Raw genomic sequence first — 19,102 nt, forward strand, 5'->3', positions numbered from 1 at the left:
ATCAAGAGGCTCTTCAGTTTTTCACTTTCTGCCATAAGGGTGGTGTCATCTGCATATCTGAGGTTATTGATATTTCTCTTGGCAATCTTGATTCCAGCTTGTGCTTCTTCCAGCCTAGCGTTTCTCATGATGTACTCTGCATAGAAGTTAAATAAGCAGGGTGACAATATACAGCCTTGACGTACTCCTTTCCCTATTTGGAACCAGTCTGTCATTCCATGTCCAGTTCTAACTGTTGCTTCCTGACCTGCATACAGGTTTCTCAAGAGACAGGTCAGGTGGTCTGGTATTCCCATCTCTTTCAGAATTTTCCACAGTTTATTGTGATCCACACAGTCAAAGGCTTTGGCATAGTCAATAAAGCAGAAATAGATGTTTTTCTGGAACTCGCTTGCTTTTTCAATGATCCAGCGGATGTTAGCAATTTGATTTCTGGTTCCTCTGACTTTTCTAAAACCATCTTGAACACCTGGAAGTTTACGGTTCACATATTGCTCTAGCCTGGCTTGGAGAATTTTGAGCATTACTTTACTAGTGTGTGAGATGAGTGAAATTGTGCAGTAGTTTGAGCATTCGTTGGCATTGCCTTTCTTTGGGATTGGAATGAAAACTGACCTTTTCCAGTCCTGTGGCCACTGTTGAATTTTCCAAATTTGCTGACATATTGAGAGCAGCACTTTCTCAGCATCATCTTTTAGGATTTGAAAGAGCTCAACTGGAATTTCATCACCTCCACTAGCTTTGTTCGTAGTGATGCTTCCTAAGGCCCACTTGACTTCACATTCCAGGATGTTTGGCTCTAGGTGAGTGTGAGTAATCACACCATCATGATTATCTGGGTCGTGAAAATCTTTTTTGTACAGTTCTTCTGTGTATTCTTGCCACCTCTTCTTAATATCTTCGGCTTCTGTTAGGTCCATAAAATTTCTGTCCTTTTGAGCCCATCTTTGCATGAAATGTTCCCTTGGTATCTCTAATTTTCTTGAAGAGATCTCTAGTCTTTCCCATTCTATTGTTTTCCTCTACTTCTTTTACTCCTTTTTTTTTTTTTTTCTATTTCCTCTCCAAGTCCAAGGTAAGGAGCGGCAGCTCCACTGTGCTGGAGCAGCCGTAAAGAGATACCCCACGTCCAAGGTAAGAGAAACCTAAGTAAGATAGTAGGCGCTAAGAGAGGGAATCAGAGGGCAGACAGACTGAAACCACAATCACAGAAAACTAGCCAATCTGATCACACGGACCACAGCCTTGTTTAACTCATTGAAACTAAGCCATGCCATGTGGGGCCACCCAAGATGGATGGGTCATGGTGGAGAGGTCTGACAGAATGTGGTCCACTGGAGAAGGGAATGGCAAACCACTTCATTATTCTTGCTTTGAGACCCCATGAACAGTATGAAAAGGCAAAAAGATAGGTCACTGAAAGATGAACTCCCCAGGTTGGTAGGTGCCCAATATGCTACTGGAGATCAGTGGAGAAATAATTCCAGAAAGAATGATGGGATAGAGCTAAAGCAAAAACAACACCCAGCTGTGGATGTGACTGATGATAGAAGCAAGGTCTGATGCTGTAAAGAGCAATATTGCATAGGAACATGGACTGTTAGGTCCATGAATCAAGGCAAACTGAAAGTGGTCAAAGAGGAAATGGCAAGAGTGAACGTTGACATTTTAGGAATCAGCGAACTAAGATGGACTGGAATGGGTGAATTTAACTCAAATGACCATTATATCTACTACTGTGGGCAGGAATCCCTTAGAAGAAATGGAGTAGCCATTATAAACAACAAAAGATCCTCGAATGCAGTACTTGGATGCAATCTTCGTAATGACAGAATGATCTCTGTTCGTTTCCAAGGCAAACCATTTAATATCACGGTAATCCAAGTCCATGCCCCAACCAGTAATGCTGAAGAAGCTGAAGTTGAACAGTTTTATGAAGACCTACAAGACCTTTTAGCACTAACACCCAAAAAAGATGTCCTTTTCATTATAGGGGACTGGAATGCAAAAGTAGGACGTCAAGAAACACCTGGAGTAACAGGCAAATTTGGCCTTGGAGTACAGAATGAAGCAGGGCAAAGACTAATAGAGTTTTGCCAAGAGAACGCACTGGTCATAGAAAACATCCTCTTCCAACAACACAAGAGAAGACTCTACACATGGACATCACCAGATGGATAACACTGAAATCAGATTGATTATATTCTTTGCAGCCAAATGGAGAAGCTCTATACAGTCAGTGAAAACAAGACCAGAAGCTGACTGTGGCTCAGATCATGAACTGCTTTTTGCCAAATTCAGACTTAAATTGAAGAAAGTGGGGAAAACCACTAGACCATTCAGGTATGACCTAAATCAAATCCCTTATGATTATACAGTGGAAGTGAGAAATAGATTTAAGGGACTAGATCGGACAGACAGAGTGCCTGATGAACTATGGACGGAGATTTGTGACACTCCACAGGAGACAGGGATCAAGACCATCCCCAAGAAAAAGAAATGCAAAAAAGAAAAATGGCTGTCTGAGGAAGCCTTACAAATAGCTGTGAAAAGAAGAGAAGTGAAAATCAAAGGAGAAAAGGAAAGATATACCCATTTGAATGCTGAGATCCAGAGAATAGCAAGGAGAGATAAGAAAGCCTTCCTCAGCAATGAATGCAAAGAAACAGAAGTCATGTCTACAATGATAGACTGAACCTGAGATCAGAAAATATACTATCTCTCATAACATGTTTTGGGGATTTTAACTGCAATATCAAGGCCTTTATGTCATGAAATCTGGGTCAGGTACCAAAAGAACCAACAACATTTAGATCTGCAACATTTATAGTGTTGGAGTTGGGGCGTGGCTGGATCTTATGTGCCCTGGATCCTTCTCAACTGAGGGTTTCCCACCCAAATCAGGACTCAAGTTTTGTCATTCTCTTGCATCAGCCACGGGTTACTACAGGTTATTTCAGAGTTCTTAGCAGAAAAAAAAAATGCAGACTTTAGGAGTACTGCAAGTCAAGACAGGTGAGTAGCACTGGCTCCAAGGGCTGAAGAGACACTTAGGCAAAAACTATTCAAAACAGGTTATTCAATCCCAACTGGGACAGCAGACGCCTTCTCCAAGGAGAGAACGGACTAGGTTAGACCTGTGCAAACTCGGTCTTGCCGGCTATACTTTCCTCTGAATAGCTACCAATGCTTCCGTGTCCCCCTGCCACCATCCCCACCTCCGCCCCAGAGTCCACTTTAATAATCTCTTTAGGCACGGAAGCTGTCTAGAGAAGAAGGGAATCTGTGAAAGAAGATGGGGTATAATTTGGGTTATAGAGCTCATGGATGTTTTATGTATAAACTTAAACGAATTTGTCGAGTTCTCCACCCACTGCCTCATCTTAGGTTGCTGCTTCTGCTAAGTCGTTTCAGTCGTGTCCGACTCTGTGCGACCCCATAGACGGCAGCCCACCAGGCTCCGCCGTCCCTGGGATTCTCCAGGCAAGAACATTGGAGTGGGTTGCCATTTCCTTTAATGCAGGAAAGTGAAAAGTGAAAGTGAATTCGCTCAGTCGTGTCCGACCCTTCGCGATCCCGTGGACTGCAGCCTACCAGGCTTCTCCATCCATGGGATTTTCCAGGCGAGAGTACTGGAGTGGGGTGCCATTGCCTTCTCCGCATCTTAGGCTAGATCACTCAGAAAAAAAACAACAAACAAAAAAAACCCTGTGACGGCCCCGGACCCCTCAAAGGGAACCCCATCTACTCCAGCTTCTTTGCTGGATCTCCCGTTATGCCCCCCTCGCCCACGGCTTCTCCCTCTCATTTGAAGCCGCAAGCATCCCCTGCTCCCCACCAGAAAACTACTCTTCAAAGACTTCCTTCCGAGCCCAGCAAAGCCTGGCGCGCTCGCTAACCGGAGAGGCAGCAGGTGCTCGCTTTTTTCAAAAAAAACGAAACTGCCATTTCCGGTAAAAAAAAAAAAAGGAACCTGATGAAGCGTTCTGGGGTTCTCAGACGCGCGCGGGAACGGGAGGCGGCGAGGAGAGCCCCGCGCGCCCAATCGCAAGCCCGGCCCCGGCCCCGGCCCCGGCCCCGGCCCCGGCCCCGGCCCCGGCCCCGGCCCCGGCCCCGGCCCCGGCCCCGGCGCCTCAGCCCCGGCCCGCCCCGCCGCCTCGTCCCCGCCCCGGCCCCGCCGCCTCGTCCCGGCCCCGCCCCCGCCCCCGCCGCGGCCCCACCGCCTCCTCGGCCCCGCCACCTCCTCGGCCCCGCCACCTCCTCGGCCCCGCCACCTCCTCGGCCCCGCCACCTCCTCGGCCCCGCCACCTCCTCGGCCCCGCCACCTCCTCGGCCCCGCCACCTCCTCGGCCCCGCCGCCTCGGCCCCGGCCCCGCCCCCGCCCCCGCGCCTCGGCCCCGCCCCCGCGCCTCGGCCCCGCCCCCGCGCCTCGGCCCCGCCCCGCGCCTCGGCCCCGCCCCCGCGCCTCGGCCCCGCCCCCGCGCCTCGGCCCCGCCCCCGCGCCTCGGCCCCGCCCCCGCGCCTCGGCCCCGCCCCGTCCCGCCGCCTGGGCTGGCACACGACGCCCCCTGTGGCCTAGGCTCACGCGCCAGATTTGGTGTTGGGGGGAGGCGGCGGGAGGGGCGGCGTGCGCGGCGGAAGGGGAAGGGGAGCAGGCTCTCAGCCGTGCGGTCGCCGCCCGGTGAGGACCCGCGAGGCCTCGGCATCCCGCCGCGGAACAATGGGACTCGGCGCGCGAGGTTTCCTGACGTTGCTGGCCCTGGGGGTCGTGCTGGGGGTGGCGCTGCTGAAGGTCTTCACGGACAGCGCGGACCCCGAGGGTGAGTGGCTGCGGGGCCGCCCCCGTCCCGCGAGCCTCCCGGCGGGCTGAGGCCGCGCGGAAAGTTGTGCGAGTGTGGGGACGAGCGCGCGGCGGCCGGGCGCGGGCCTGAGGGCGGCGGGGGGCGGCCGGGCGGCCTCGCGCCCCGCGGGGCCGCCGACTGAAGGGGCGTCTGGCCGTCCCCATAGCTCCGGGGCGCGCCACGACCGCGACCGGAGGGCGGCGAGTCACCTGTTGCGCTACCGACGACCGGCCTGCAGCGCGGTTGTTACAGCCTTTCCCCGAAGTTAACGTTTCTCGGGGAGTTTGGAGTTCCTTTCAGGCTTCCTTTTGTAAACGGTTAGGGGGACTGGAAAATATGTCTACCGATTCCTGAGCAGACGTGTCTACCAGTTGCTAACCTTTCAGGAGTTTTCCGGCGTCTCATCGCCTAGTGTAAAATCAAGCCAATTATGTATATATAGTCTTAAGGACCCCAGACGCTTAAAGTTAGCACTTTGGGGCTCATGTGGCAGGTTGGGAGCTTCGGGGCCGTGCGGCCAGCCCTCCCGGGCGCAGGTGATGCTCGCGCCCTTGTGGATGGCTGCTCCTGGCCCCTCGTGTACCGTGAACACCGGCCGAGGAGCACCGGCTCTGCCGCCTTAAACAGCTGCGCGGATGTTAGGAGTTCAGGACACCGCCAGCGGAGTCAGGACACAATGAGTTTGACCTTTCGCTTCTGGGGGAAGGGAGGTGTGCCTTGAGGCCCTTGGCCTTTTGGGGACTTTTTCGATAAAGCGGCGAAAGCTGGGATTTCCTGTGTAAATTCTGTTTTCTCTTTGTCAACTCTAACAGAAGTCAGATCACTGGTTAATGATCAGTAAACCAGGATAAGTTAGTTTAAAGACCCAAGCTTTTCATGGTTTTTAAATTCTATCCACTGTGTATTTAGCTTTACATTAGTTTTATCCAGCAGTTTGAAAAACCAGATGGTTCAGACACAGCGCCTACTTTTGCTAGAATAATCTGGATGAATTAGACAACGATTTTCGTTTGTTTTGCGGAATTTTTTTGTTTGCTTTGCTGAATTGTACATGTGTCAGACTAGCTTTGTAGACCTCATTTTGAGATCATTTAAGGAAAGAATGATCAGTAAAAGCATGTCCATCATATTTTCAATATTATGAAGTGTTTGTAAAAGTGAACTGTCTAGAGTGAAAGAGTATAACTTGGTGCTAATTTTATACCAATATTTATGTCAGTAGGTGTCCATTTTTTATGTTACTTTGTGAAAGTATAGCTTTTTATTGTTTCTCTGAAGAATTACTGAGTAAAGAAAAAGTGTCCTTGCTTTTCTTTCACCCTCATAACAGATTTTTTTGCCCTAATTTAATACTCACTGTTTGACAGTTCTTTTTTATTACCTGATGATGTCTCACTAGATGTTAATGCTATTTGAAAAATTTGGAATGCTCTACTATGTGAGAGCCTTGATTTCATGAACTGGTATAACCAATGTGAGTGGGAATCCATTTCTCCAGACTATAATGTCACCTTGAAACTAAAGTAAGGTTCTATAAAGGACATCTCAAAAGAGCAAGTAAATGTTGTCCTAGTGTTTATAGGTAGTCTGTAATCTGTTTAAACTGTCATTATGAAGTACAGTGATTTTTGTCATACTAGAGTTCCGTAACTAATTTTTACTAGACACTTTCATCTCACTCCCTGAGCTCCTCACTCTGTGCTAATTGAGGTCCGTACATCATCCCATTGGATCCTTACAGTATTATCCCCATTTCATAAATAAGGAAACTGAGGCTTAGAAGTTACCTAACTTGTGCAAAGTGAAACAAATACATGTTTGATTTCAGAGGCCAGAATCCATCTTTCAGCCATTTTCTACTAAGCTACGTTGTGTCATGTTGACTCTTCAAGCAGTACTGTCATTGCCTAGAATATTGTGGGAAAAGATAAAAAGCATTGCTGAAATTCTACTTTTAAAATTTTCTTCAGTCTGCAGCATAGTTTCATAAATATTTTCCGTTGAAGGAGGAGAGATAGTATGAACAAGTTACCAAGCCAGCGAACAGGATAGATTGTGGTAGTACACTGAAGGATACAAGGGAGGGGAAGGCTGTTACTCAGGACTGTTAGTGGCAAGTGACAGAAACCCACCTTAAACAAGCATAGGGGAAAGGAGGGACTTTAATGACCATGAACTGCAAAGTCCAAGGGTTAAGGTGGCTTCAGAAATGCTGCATTCAAGAGTTCAAACAGGTTGCTAAGAGACGGCCATTTCTAACTCTCTAGATTACATCTGTCAAACCTTAGGCAAGCCCTAAAGTGTTCTTGGCCTGCAGGGGGAATCCAAATAAGAGGAACTTTCTAAAGTAATTCAGTTCAGTTTAGTTCAGTCCAGTCGCTTAGTGTATAGGACTCTTTGTGACCCCATAGACTGCAGCATTCCAGGACTCCCTGTCCATCACCAAGTCCCGGAGCCTACTCAAACTCATGTCCATCGAGTCAGTGATGCCATCCAACCATCTCATTCTCTGTCGTCCCCTTATCCTCCCACCATCGATCTTTCCCAGCATCAGGGTCTTTTCCAGTGAGTCAGTTCTTCGCATCAGTTGGCCAAAGTACTGGAGTTTCAGCTTTGCATCAGTCCTTCCAATGAATATTCAGGATTGATTTCCTTTAGGATGGACAGGTTGGATCTCCTTGCAGTCCAAGGGACTCTCAAGAGTCTTCTCCAACACTGAAGTTCAAAACCATAAATTTTTTGGTGCTCAGCTTTCTTTATAGTTCAATTCTCACATAGGTACAGGACTGCTGGAAAAACCATACCTTTGACTAGACGGACCTATGTTGGCAAAGTAATGTCTCTGCTTTTTAATATGCTGTCTAAAGTGATTGCCAGACTTCAAAGGCCACCATAATGGGTAGCCCATTATGAGATGAAATTAATCTTTAATGAACCTGTGCCACCTTATGAACTTAACTTAATTCCATTTAGTGTAATATTCTGATGTAATACTTGGTCATTTTTTGTCACGTAAATCATCCGCCTCCTTGTACTTAGATCATCCAAGACATTCTTTATTTCATTGCTTGCACACAGTAGGTACTTCATAAGTATTTTTTGAAAAAAGGTGAAGAGGTCTTAAAACTAGAAAGAGCTTAGAAAGAAGGCAGTTTCGGCCTTCTTCCTCAAGCCAGAAAAAAGAAAAATGGAAAGCATTCGTGCTAAGAGTGATAACAGCAGGGAGAGAGAAGCAGGAGGCTCTTGTAATGTGGGCAGAAGATGAAGACATGGGGTAATGGGGATAAGTGGGTAGAGTCTAGATCTCCTTGGGGAGTGGAACTGAAATCATTGCTACTGGATTGGATGGTGGAGTGAGGAAGAAGGAAGAATCAGAAGATAACTTCCTGGTGTTAGGCTTGAGCAACCAGCAATGCAACAACTGGGAACATAGGAGCAGAAGCAGGTTTATCGTAGAAAATCAGGACTTCCATCTGGCACTCTCATGTCCGCGCTTTGGAATCAAACAGCCTGGTTCATATCTGAGAATCTGCCACTTACTGGCTGGGTGGCCAGAATCTGCCTGCAAGGCAGGAGACCCTGGTTCGATTCCTGGTTGGGAAAGATCCCGTGGAGAAAGGGATCGGCTACCCACTCCAGTATTCATGGGCTTCCCCGGTGGCTCAGATGGTAAAGAATCTGCGTGCAGTGCAAGACACCTGGATTTCATCCCTGGGTTGGGAAGAACCCCTGGAGGAGGACATGGCAACTCACTCCAGTATTGCCTGGAGAATCTCCATGGACAGAGGTGGCTGGTGGGCTACAGTCCTTGGGATCTCAACGAGTGAGACACAACGGAGCAACTAAGCACAGCTGGGTGGTCTCCTGTGGGTCTTCCTGTGGGTCTTCTGTCACTGCCTAGGTGTGTTCCTGTCGCAGAATTGTTTTGGGGGTTAGATGGGCTAATGCAGGTTACGTTCTCCCCACAAGGCCTGCCATGTAGTAAGCCCTTCATAATATTGTCAAGTATTTGCTTCCTGCTGCTAAGTACGTCTAAATACATACCTGATCTCTTTCAGGTTTAATCTTCACACCATATTCTTTTGGTATAAATGGATTATGGTTCCAGCAAGAGGAAGAAATTTGCACACAGAGTAAAGATAGCTCCATCAGAATTGTTATTGCTTACTTTCTTTGTACTTGGGAGGTTTTTGGGGTGGGGGAGGCCTTCTTTGTGAAAAGTACACAATGATTCACTTCCTCGCCTCCCATGTAATATATGTATTTAATCTTCCATTATATGAAGATACAGGGTGAATAATGCACCCTGAAAAGTTGCTTAACTGAAGCATAGAATTCTTCCAAAGTTTTTCCACATTTTAAGGTACTAGTTAAAAATTCAAAGAATTATATCAGGAAGGCTGGCAAGTTTACATGAAAACCCTAACCCAGTTCATCTTCTCTCCACTGTATGAAGTTAGGCCGGCTCGTGTACCAGATCTGGGGCACTCGTTAATAGTAAGGGTGGTCCACTCTGCTCAGAAGAGCAGAGTTGTCAGTAGTAGAAATTCCTCATAACCACATGGCCTCATGTACACACTATTTGATCAGTGGCTGGCACATAGTAAGGACCTGGTTAGTGTTACATTAGCTATATGTCTTCTGTCTTAAAAAAATCCAGTAATACAGATCTAGATTTATGAACAGTTTCAAGGCATGTTTCATAGAAACAGTGGCAAAAGTAGAGCTTCCTGTGGAATAATCTTCCCTCCACCCCTCAGAGGCCGAGAGAAACATATTGCCAGTATCCTGAGTTAAATATTGATGTCCGTTCTTAACAGGATATTTCTTTGTTTTTATAGGACCTCCAAGCCAGAAGAATCCCATGTCTGTAGAAAACTCCAGCGATAACCAAGGAGGTGAGTTTTAAAAGGTCAGAAAACGGATTATGTGTCTAGCATACATAAAGTAATATCAGCTAGTCCAGTACTTGTAAGCTGGTACACTGACCTGTCTTAACCATGATTTGTGCATTTGTGAATACTTCAAGCCTACCATCAAAGGCTTCCCTTAGTAGGCATTAGGAAATGATAGTTCACTGGATTCACCATCTTTCTCAGTCTAGCAAAGTTGTGAGTAAATTCTGAAACTATTAATATAAACATACTGGAATTTATTACTGAGTTTTGAAGCACATTTTTTGGTGTGACATTTTGCACTCTGCCTATGAATATGAGCTGCAATTCATAAATCTGCTGATCTTGCTGCTGGAAGAAATCACTTTAAGCTGGTCAGCCATGGCAGCCTTAATTTGCCTTGGTGGACTCCAAGGAGACCCTGCTTATATTTCACCCATCAGCTAGATTTCAATCCACTCCCTTGTTTCCTTACTGAAACAGTAGATGAGGGTTTTTTCTTGTGCTTTTAGTTTGGGACAGATGGATTTCTTCCTTGATTTTCTGAACTAACATGGAAAGATAGGAACCAGACTGATGTTATAGATAATAGTACCATCAATGCATGTTGCTTCTAAGTAATATTTTGTTTATCTTCTCACTGCCTTTGTTAAGAGTGACAGAGGTAGAAACTTAAAAAATGTATACAAATCCTATCATTGGACCCGTTTTTTCTACTTTTATTCAACAAATATCTATTGAGTGTCTATAAAGTGTAGATACAGTACAAAAGGGACCAAGCACTGACTTCTTGGAGTTTTTGTTTTCTGTGTTATTTTATTTTTGAAACATACGCATAACTTAAAATTCACAATGTGAGCCATTTTTAAGTGTACAGGTCCCATTAAATACATTCACAATGTTGTGCAATGTCATGGAGATTTTTTATTAATTTTTTATTGAAGTACAGTTAATTTACAATGTTGTGTCAATTTCTGCTGTCCAGCAAAATGACTTAGCTATATACACATATACATTCCTTTTTATCTTCTTTTCCATTGTGGTTTATTGCAGAATAGTAAACGTAGTTCCCTGTGCACCGTTGTTGTTTCTCAGCTCTACATGTAACAGTTTGCATCTACTGACCCCAGACTCCTAGTCCCTCCCTCCCCGACCCCTGCTCCTCTTGGAAACCCTAAGTCTGTTCTGTATGTCTGTGAGTCTGTTTCTACTTAATAGATAGGTTCATTTGTGCCATATTTTAGATTCCACATATAAGTGATTTGTTGTTGTTTAGTCACTAAGTCGTGTCTGACTCTGTGACCCCATGGACTGCAGCATGCCAAGCTTCCCTGTCCTTCATGTCTCCCGGAGTTTGCTCAAACTCATGTCCATTTAAGCAGATCACTGATTAATCAGTGATTAATCCATCCAGTCACCTCATCCTCTGTTGACTCCTTCTTCTTTTGCCTTCAGTCTTTCCCAGCATCAGGGTCTTTTCCAGTGAGTCAGCTCTTTGCATCAGTGGCCAAAGTATTGTAGCTTCAGCATCAGTCTTTCCAATGAATATTGAGGGTTGATTTTCTTTAGGATTGACTGGTTTGAACTCCTTGCTGTCCAAGGGACTCTTAAGAATCTTCTCCGGCACCACATTCAAAAGCATCAATTCTTTTGTGTTCAGCCTTATTTATGGTCCGACTCACATCTGTACATGACTACTGTAAAAACCATACCTTTGACTAGATGGACCTTTGTTGGAAAATCATGTCTCTGCTTTTTAATAAGCTATGTATAAAGTGATTGCCAGACTTCAAAAGCCACCAGAATGGGTAGCCAATTCAGACATGAAATTAATTTTTAATGTATCTGTGCCACTTTACGATCTTAATTCCATTTAGTGAAGTATTCTGCTGTAATACTTGGTCTGTTTTGTCACGTAAAGCATCCGCCTCCTTGTACTTAGATCATCCAAGACATTCTTTATTTCAGTGCTTGCACACAGTACGTACTCATAAGTATTTTTTGCAAAAGCGTGAAGAGGTCTTAAAACTAGAAAGAGCTTAGAAAGAAGGCAGTTTCTGCCTTCTTCCTCAAGCCGGAAAAAAGAAAAAAGGAAAGCTTTCGTCATAAGAGTGATAACAGCAGGGAGAGAGAAACAGGAGGCTCTTGTAATCTGGGCAGAAGATGAAGACATGGGGTAATGGGGATAAGTGGGTAGAGTCTAGATCTACTTGGGGAGTGGAACTGAAATCATTGCTACTGGATTGGATGGTGGAGTGAGGAAGAAGGAAGAATCAAAAGATAGCTTCCTGGTGTTAGGCTTGAGCAACCAGCAGTGCAATCAGCAATGCAACAACTGGGAACATGGGGGCAGAAGCAGGTTTATTGTAGAAAATGAGCACTTCCATCTGGCACTCTCATGTCGGCGCCTTGGAATCAAACAGCCTGGTCCACATCTGAGAAGCCGCAACTTACTGGATTGGTTTCCAGAATCTATCTGCCTGCAAGGCGGGAGACCCTGGTTCAATTCCTGGTTGGGAAAGATCACGAGAAGAAAGGGATCGGCTACCCACTCCCGTGTTCATGGGCTTCCCTGGTGGCTCAGATGGTAAAGAATCCACCTACAGTGCAGGAGACCTGGATTTGATCCCTGGGTTGGGAAGATCCCCTGGAGGAGGACATGGCAACTCACTCCAGTATTCTTGCCTGGAGAATCTCCATGGACGAAGGTGGCTGGTGGGCTACAGTCCTTGGGATCTCAACGAGTCAGACACAACAGAGCAACTAAGCACAGCTGGGTGGTCTCCTGTGGGTCTTCCTGTGGGTCTTCTGTCATTGCCTAGCTGTGTTCCTGTCACAGAATTGTTTTGGTGGTTACATGAGTTGATACAGGTTACTTGCTCCCCGCAAGGCCTGGCATGTTGTAAGCCCTTCATTATATTGGCAATTATTTGCTACTTGCTGCTAAATACATCTAAATACATAATAAACTGACCTTGATCTTTTCCAGGTTTAATCTTCACACGTAGAGTTTTGGGATAAATGGATTATGGTTCCAGCAAGAGGAAGGAATTTTCTCACATAGTAAAGATAGCTCCTTCAGAATTGTTATTGCTTATTTTCTTTTTACTTGAAAGGTTTTTTTTGGGGGGGGAAGGCCTTCTTTGTGAAAAGTACACAATAATACCCTTCCTCACCTCCCATGTAATATATGTGTTTAATCTTCCTTTATATAAAGATCCAGGGTGAATAATGCACCCTGAAAAGTTGCTTAAGTGAATCATAGAATTCTTCCAAACGTTTTCCACATTTTAGGTACTAATTAAAAATTCAAAGAATTATATCAGGAAGGCTTGCAAGTTTACGTGAAAACCCTAACCCAATTCATCTTCTCTCCACTGTGTGAAGTTAGGTGGGCTCGTGTATCAGACCTGGGGCACTTGTTAATAGTGAGAGTGGTCCACTCTCCTCAGAAGAGCAGAGTTGTCAGTAGTAGAAATTCCTCATAACTACATGGCCTCATGTACAAACTATTTTATCAGTGGCTGGCACATGGTAAGGACCTGGTTAATGTTACATTAGCTATATGTCTTCTGTCTTAAAAAATCCAGTAATACAGATCTAGATTTATGAACAGTTTCAAGGCATGTTTCATAGGAACAGTGCAAAAGTAGAACTTCCTGTGGAATAATCTACCTTCCCACCCCTCAGAGGCTGTTGAAACACATTGCCAGTACCCTTAGTTAAATATTGATGTCCTTTCTTCACAGAATATTTCTTTGTTTTTATAGGAATTGGAAACCAGAATGATCCTAAGTCTGCAGAAAACTCCAAGGATAACCATGGAGGTGAGTTTTAAAAGGTCAGAAAATGGATTTAGAACTTGCTGTGGAATACTCTACCCTCCCACCCCTCAGAGGCTGTTGAAACACATTGCCAGTACCCTTAGTTAAATATTGATGTCCTTTGTTCACAGAATAATTCTTTGCTTTTATAGGAATTGGAAACCAGAATGATCCTAAGTCTGCAGAAAACTCCAAGGATAACCATGGAGGTGAGTTTTAAAAGGTCAGAAAATGGATTTAGAACTTCCTGTGGAACAACCTACATTCCCACCCCTCAGAGGCTGTTGAAACACATTGCCAGTACCCTTAGTTAAATATTGTTGTCCTTTCTTCACAGAATATTTCTTTGTTTTTGTAGGAATTGGAAACCAGAATGATCCTAAGTCTGCAGGAAACTCCAAGGATAACCAAGGAGGTGAGTTTTACAAGGTCAGAAAATGGATTTAGAACTTCCTGTGGAATAATCTACCCTCCCACCCCTCAGAGGCTGTTGAAACACATTGCCAGTACCCTTAGTTAAATATTCATGTCCTTTGTTCACAAAATAGTTCTTTGTTTTTATAGGAAATGGAGACCAGAAAGATTCTAAGTCTGCAGAAAACTCGAAGGATAAACAAGGAGGTGAGTTTTAAAAGGTCAGAAAACGGGTTATGTGTCTAGCATACATAAAGTAATATCAGCTAGTCAAGTACATGTAAGCTGGTACACTGACCTGTCTTAACCATGATTTGTGCATTTGTGAATACTTCAAGCCTACTATCAAAGGCTTCCCTTAGTAGGCATCAGGAAATGATAGATCACTGGAATTACCATCTTTCTCAGTCTAGCAAAGTTGTGAGGAAATTCTAAAACTATTAATAAAAACATACTGAAATTTATTACTGAGTTTTGAAGTACATATTTAGGTATCACATTTTATGCTCTGCCTATGAATATGAGCTAGAATTCATAAATCTGCTGATCTTGCTGCTGGAAGAAATCACTTTAAGCTGGTCAGCCATGGCAGCCTTAATTTGCCTTGGTGGACTCTAAGGAGACCGTACCCATCAGTTAGATTTCAATCCATGTTCTTATTTCCTTATTGAAACAGAAGATGAGGCTGTTTTCTTGTGCCTTTAGTTTGGGACAGATGGATTTCTTCCTTGATTTTCTGAATTAGCATGGGAAGATAGGAACCAGACTGATGTTGTAAATAATAGTCCATCAATGCATGTTGCTTCTAAGTAATATTTAGTTTATCTTCTCACTGCCTTTATTAAGAGTGACAGAGCTAGAAACTTAAAAAAGTTACACAAATCCTATCACGGGACCTGTTTTTTATACTTTTATTCCACAAATATTTATTGAGTGTCTCTAATGTGTGGACACAGTACAAAAGGGACCAAGCGCTGACTTCTTGGAGTTTTGTTTGCATTTTGTGTTATTTTATTTTTGAAACATACATATGACTTAAAATTCACAATGTTAGCCATTTTTAAGTGTACAGGTGGCATTAAGTACATTCACAATGTTGTGCAATGTCATGGAGATTTTTTATTAAGTTTTTATTGAAGTACAGTTAATTTACAATGTTGTGTTAATTTCTGCTGTCCAGCAAAATGACTTAGCTATATACACATACTCCTTTTTATCTTCGTTTCCATTGTGGTTTATTGCAGAATAGTAAACATAGTTCCCTGTGCACCGTTGTTGTTTCTCAGCTCTACATGTAACAGTTTGCATCTACTGACCCCAGACTCCTAGTCCCTCCCTCCCCAAGCCCTGCTCCCCCTGGGAAACCCTAAGTCTGTTCTGTATCTGTGAGTCTGTTTCTACTTTACAGATAGGTTCATTTGTGCCATATTTTAGATTCCACATATAAGTGATTTGTTGTTGTTTAGTCACTAAGTCGTGTGTGACTCGGTGACGCCATGGACTGCAGCATGCCAAGCTTCCCTGTCCTTCATGTCTCCCGGAGTTTGCTCAAACTCATGTCCATTTAAGCAGATCACTGTTTAATCAGTGATTAATCCATCCAGTCACCTCATCCTCTGTTGCCCGTTTCTTCTTTTGCCCTCTATCTTTTCCAGCATCAGGGTCTTTTCCAGTGAGTCAGCTCTTTGCATCAGTGGCCAAAGTATTGTAGCTTCAGCATCAGTCTTTCCAATGAATATTGAGGGTTGATGTTCTTTAGGATTGAATGGTTTGATCTCTTTGCTGTTAAGGGACTCTTAAGAATCTTCTCCAGTACCACAGTTCAAAAGCATCAATAGTTTTGTGTTCAGCCTTCTTTATGGTCTAACTCACATCCGTACATGACTACTGGAAAAACCATACCTTTGACTAGATGGACCTTTGTTGGAAAACCATGTCTCTGCTTTTTAATAAGCTATGTATAAAGTGACTGCAGACTTCAAAAGCTACCATAATGGATAGCCAGTTAGGACATGAAATTAATCTTTAATGAATCTGTGCCACTGTACGAACTTAATTCCATTTAGTGACATATTCTGCTGTAATACTTGGTCTATATTGTCACGTAAAGCATCCGCCTCCTTGTACTTAGATTTTCCAAGACATTCTTTATTTCAGTGCTTGCACGCAATAGGTACTTCATAAGTATTTTTTGCAAAAAGGTGAAGAGGTCTTAAAACTAGAAAGAGCTTAGAAAGAAGGCAGTTTCTGCCTTCTTCCTCAAGCCGGAAAAAAAGAAAAAAGGAAAGCTTTCGTCATAACAGCAGGGAGAGAGAAACAGGAGGCTCTTGTAATCTGGGCAGAAGATGAAGAAGACATGAGGTAATGGGGATAAGTGGGTAGAGTCTAGATCTACTTGGGGAGTGGAACTGAAATCATTGCTACTGGATTGGATGGTGGAGTGAGGAAGAAGGAAGAATCAAAAGATAACTTCCTGGTGTTAGGCTTGAGCAACCAGCAGTGCAACCACTGGGAACATGGGGGCAGAAGCAGGTTTATCGTAGAAAATCAGCACTTCCATCTGGCACTCTGATGTCCGCACTTTGGAATCAAACAGCCTGGTTCACATCTGAGAATCTGCCACTTACTGGCTGGGTGGCCAGAATCTGCCTGCAAGGCAGGAGACCCTGGTTCGTTTCCTGGTTGGGAAAGATCCCGTGGAGAAAGGGATCGGCTACCCACTCCAGTATTCATGGGCTTCCCCGGTGGCTCAGATGGTAAAGAATCTGCGTGCAGTGCAAGACGCCTGGATTTGATCCCTGGATTGGGAAGAACCCCTGGAGGAGGACATGGCAACTCACTCCAGTATTGCCTGGAGAATCTCCATGGACAGAGGTGGCTGGTGGGCTACAGTCCTTGGGATCTCAACGAGTGAGACACAACGGAGCAACTAAGCACAGCTGCGTGGTCTCCTGTGGGTCTTCCTTTGGATCTTCTGTCACTGCCTAGGTGTGTTCCTGTCGCAAAATTGTTTTGGGTGTTAGATGGGCTAATGCAGGTTACATGCTCCCCACAAGGCCTAGCATGTAGCTTACTAATATTGTCAACTATTGCCTACCTGCTGCTGATGCTGCTGCTGCTAAGTCGCTTCAGTCGTGTCCAACTCTGTGCGACCCCCTAGACGGCAGCCCACCAGGCTCCGCCGTACCTGGGATTCTCCAGGAAAGAATAATGGTGTGGATTGCCATTTCCTTCTCCAGTGCATGAAAGGGAAAGGAAAAAGTGAAAGTGAAGTCGCTCAGTCGTGTCCGACTCTTAGCGACCCCAGGGACTGCAGCCTACCAGGCTGCTCCATCCAGGGGATTTTCCAGGCAAGAGTACTGGAGTGGGGTGCCATTGCCTTCTCCAAGTACATCTAAATAAATAGTCTACTGACTTTGATCTCTTTCAGGTTTAATCTTCACACCATAGTGTTTTGGTATAAATGGATTATGGTTCCAGCAAGAGGAAGAAATTTGCACACAGAGTAAAGATAGATCCATCAGAATTGTCATTGCTTACTTTCTTTGTACTTGGGAGGTTTTTGGGCTAGGGGAGGCCTTCTTTGTGAAGAGTACACAATTACATACTTACTCACCTCCCAGGTGATATATGTATTTAATCTTCCTTTATGTAAAGATCCAGGGTGAATAATGCACCCTGAAAAGTTGCTTAACTGAAGCATAGAATTCTTCCAAAGTTTTTCTACATTTTAAGGTACTAGTTAAAATTTCAAAGAATTATATCAGGAAGGCTGGCACGTTTACGTGAAAACCCTAACCCAGTTCATCTTCTCTCCACTGTATGAAGTTAGGCGGACTCATGTACCAGCCCTGGGGCACTCATGAATAGTGAGGGTGGTCCACTGTCTTCAGAAGAGGAAAGTTGTCAGTAGTGGAAATTCCTCATGACCACATGGCCTCATGTACACACTATTTTATCAGTGGCTGGCACATAGTAAGGACCTGCTTAGTGTTACATTTAGCTATATGTCTTCTGTCTTAAAAAATCCAGTAATACAGATCTAGATTTATGAACAGTTTCAAGCCATGTTTCATAGAAACAGTGGCAAAAGTAGAACTTCCTGAGGAATAATCTACCCTTCCTACCCTCAGAGGCTGAGAGAAACATATTGCCAGTATCGTGAGATAAATATTGATGTCTGTTCTTCACAGGATATTTCTTTGTTTTTATAGGAGTTCCAAACCAGAATAATCCTCAGTCTCCAGGAAACTCCAATGGTAACAACCAAGGAGGTGAGTTTTAAAAGGTCAGAAAATGGATTATGTATCTAGCATACATAAAGTAATATCAGCTAGTCCAGTACATGTAAGCTGGTACACTGACCCTTCTTACCATGATTTATGCATTTGTGAACACTTCAAGCCTACCATCAAAGGCTTCCCTTAGTAGGCATTAGGAAATGGTAGTTCAGTGGATTCATCATCTTTCTCAAAGTTGTCCGTAAATTCTAAAACTATTAATAAAAACATACTGGAATTTATTACTGAATTTTGAAGCATATTTTTTAGTGTAACATTTTGTGCTCTCCCTATGGATATGAACTAGAATTCATAAATCTGCTGATCTTGCTGGTGGAAGAAACCACTTTAAGCTGGTCAGCCATGGCAGCCTTAATTTGCCTTGGTGGACTCTAAGGAGACCCTGCTTATATTTCACCCATCAGTTAGATTTCAATCCACGCCCTTGCTTCCTTATTGAAACAGTAGATGAGGCCTTTTTCTTGTGCTTTTAGTTTGGGACAGATGGATTTCTTCCTTGATTTTCTGAACTAACAGAAAGATAGGAACCAGACTAATGTTATAGAAAATAGTACCATCAACGTATGTTGCTTCTAAGTAATATTTAGTTTATCTTCTCACTGCCTTTATTAAGAGTGACAGAGGTAGCAACTTAAAAAATGTATACAAATCCTATCACTGGACCCGTTTTTTCTACTTTTATTCAACAAATATCTATTGAGTGTCTCTAATGTGTGGACACAGTACAAAAGGGACCAAGCGCTGACTTCCTGGAGTTTTTGTTTGTATTTTGTGTTATTTTATTTTTGAAACATGCACATAACTTAAAATTCACAATGTGAGCCATT

At 44.1% G+C, this 19,102-nt stretch overlaps 1 protein-coding gene across 1 annotated transcript in view; it reads left to right on the top strand.

Moving 5' to 3' along the window:
- TMEM123 (transmembrane protein 123) overlaps nucleotides 1-19,102 on the top strand; it is a 91,576-nt gene that overhangs the window by 10,233 nt on the left and 62,241 nt on the right. Inside the window, exons 3-9 of the mRNA XM_081538045.1 lie at nucleotides 4,580-4,820; nucleotides 9,683-9,739; nucleotides 13,507-13,563; nucleotides 13,713-13,769; nucleotides 13,919-13,975; nucleotides 14,125-14,181; nucleotides 18,189-18,248. Coding sequence (XP_081394171.1) covers nucleotides 4,580-4,820; nucleotides 9,683-9,739; nucleotides 13,507-13,563; nucleotides 13,713-13,769; nucleotides 13,919-13,975; nucleotides 14,125-14,181; nucleotides 18,189-18,248 — 586 coding nt within the window. The remainder of the gene's footprint in view (nucleotides 1-4,579; nucleotides 4,821-9,682; nucleotides 9,740-13,506; nucleotides 13,564-13,712; nucleotides 13,770-13,918; nucleotides 13,976-14,124; nucleotides 14,182-18,188; nucleotides 18,249-19,102) is intronic.

This window comes from Giraffa tippelskirchi, chromosome 11 (assembly GCF_054371585.1).
Source record: "Giraffa tippelskirchi isolate mGirTip1 chromosome 11, T2T-mGirTip1v1.2.pri, whole genome shotgun sequence".
Classification (NCBI taxonomy): Eukaryota; Metazoa; Chordata; class Mammalia; order Artiodactyla; family Giraffidae; genus Giraffa; species Giraffa tippelskirchi.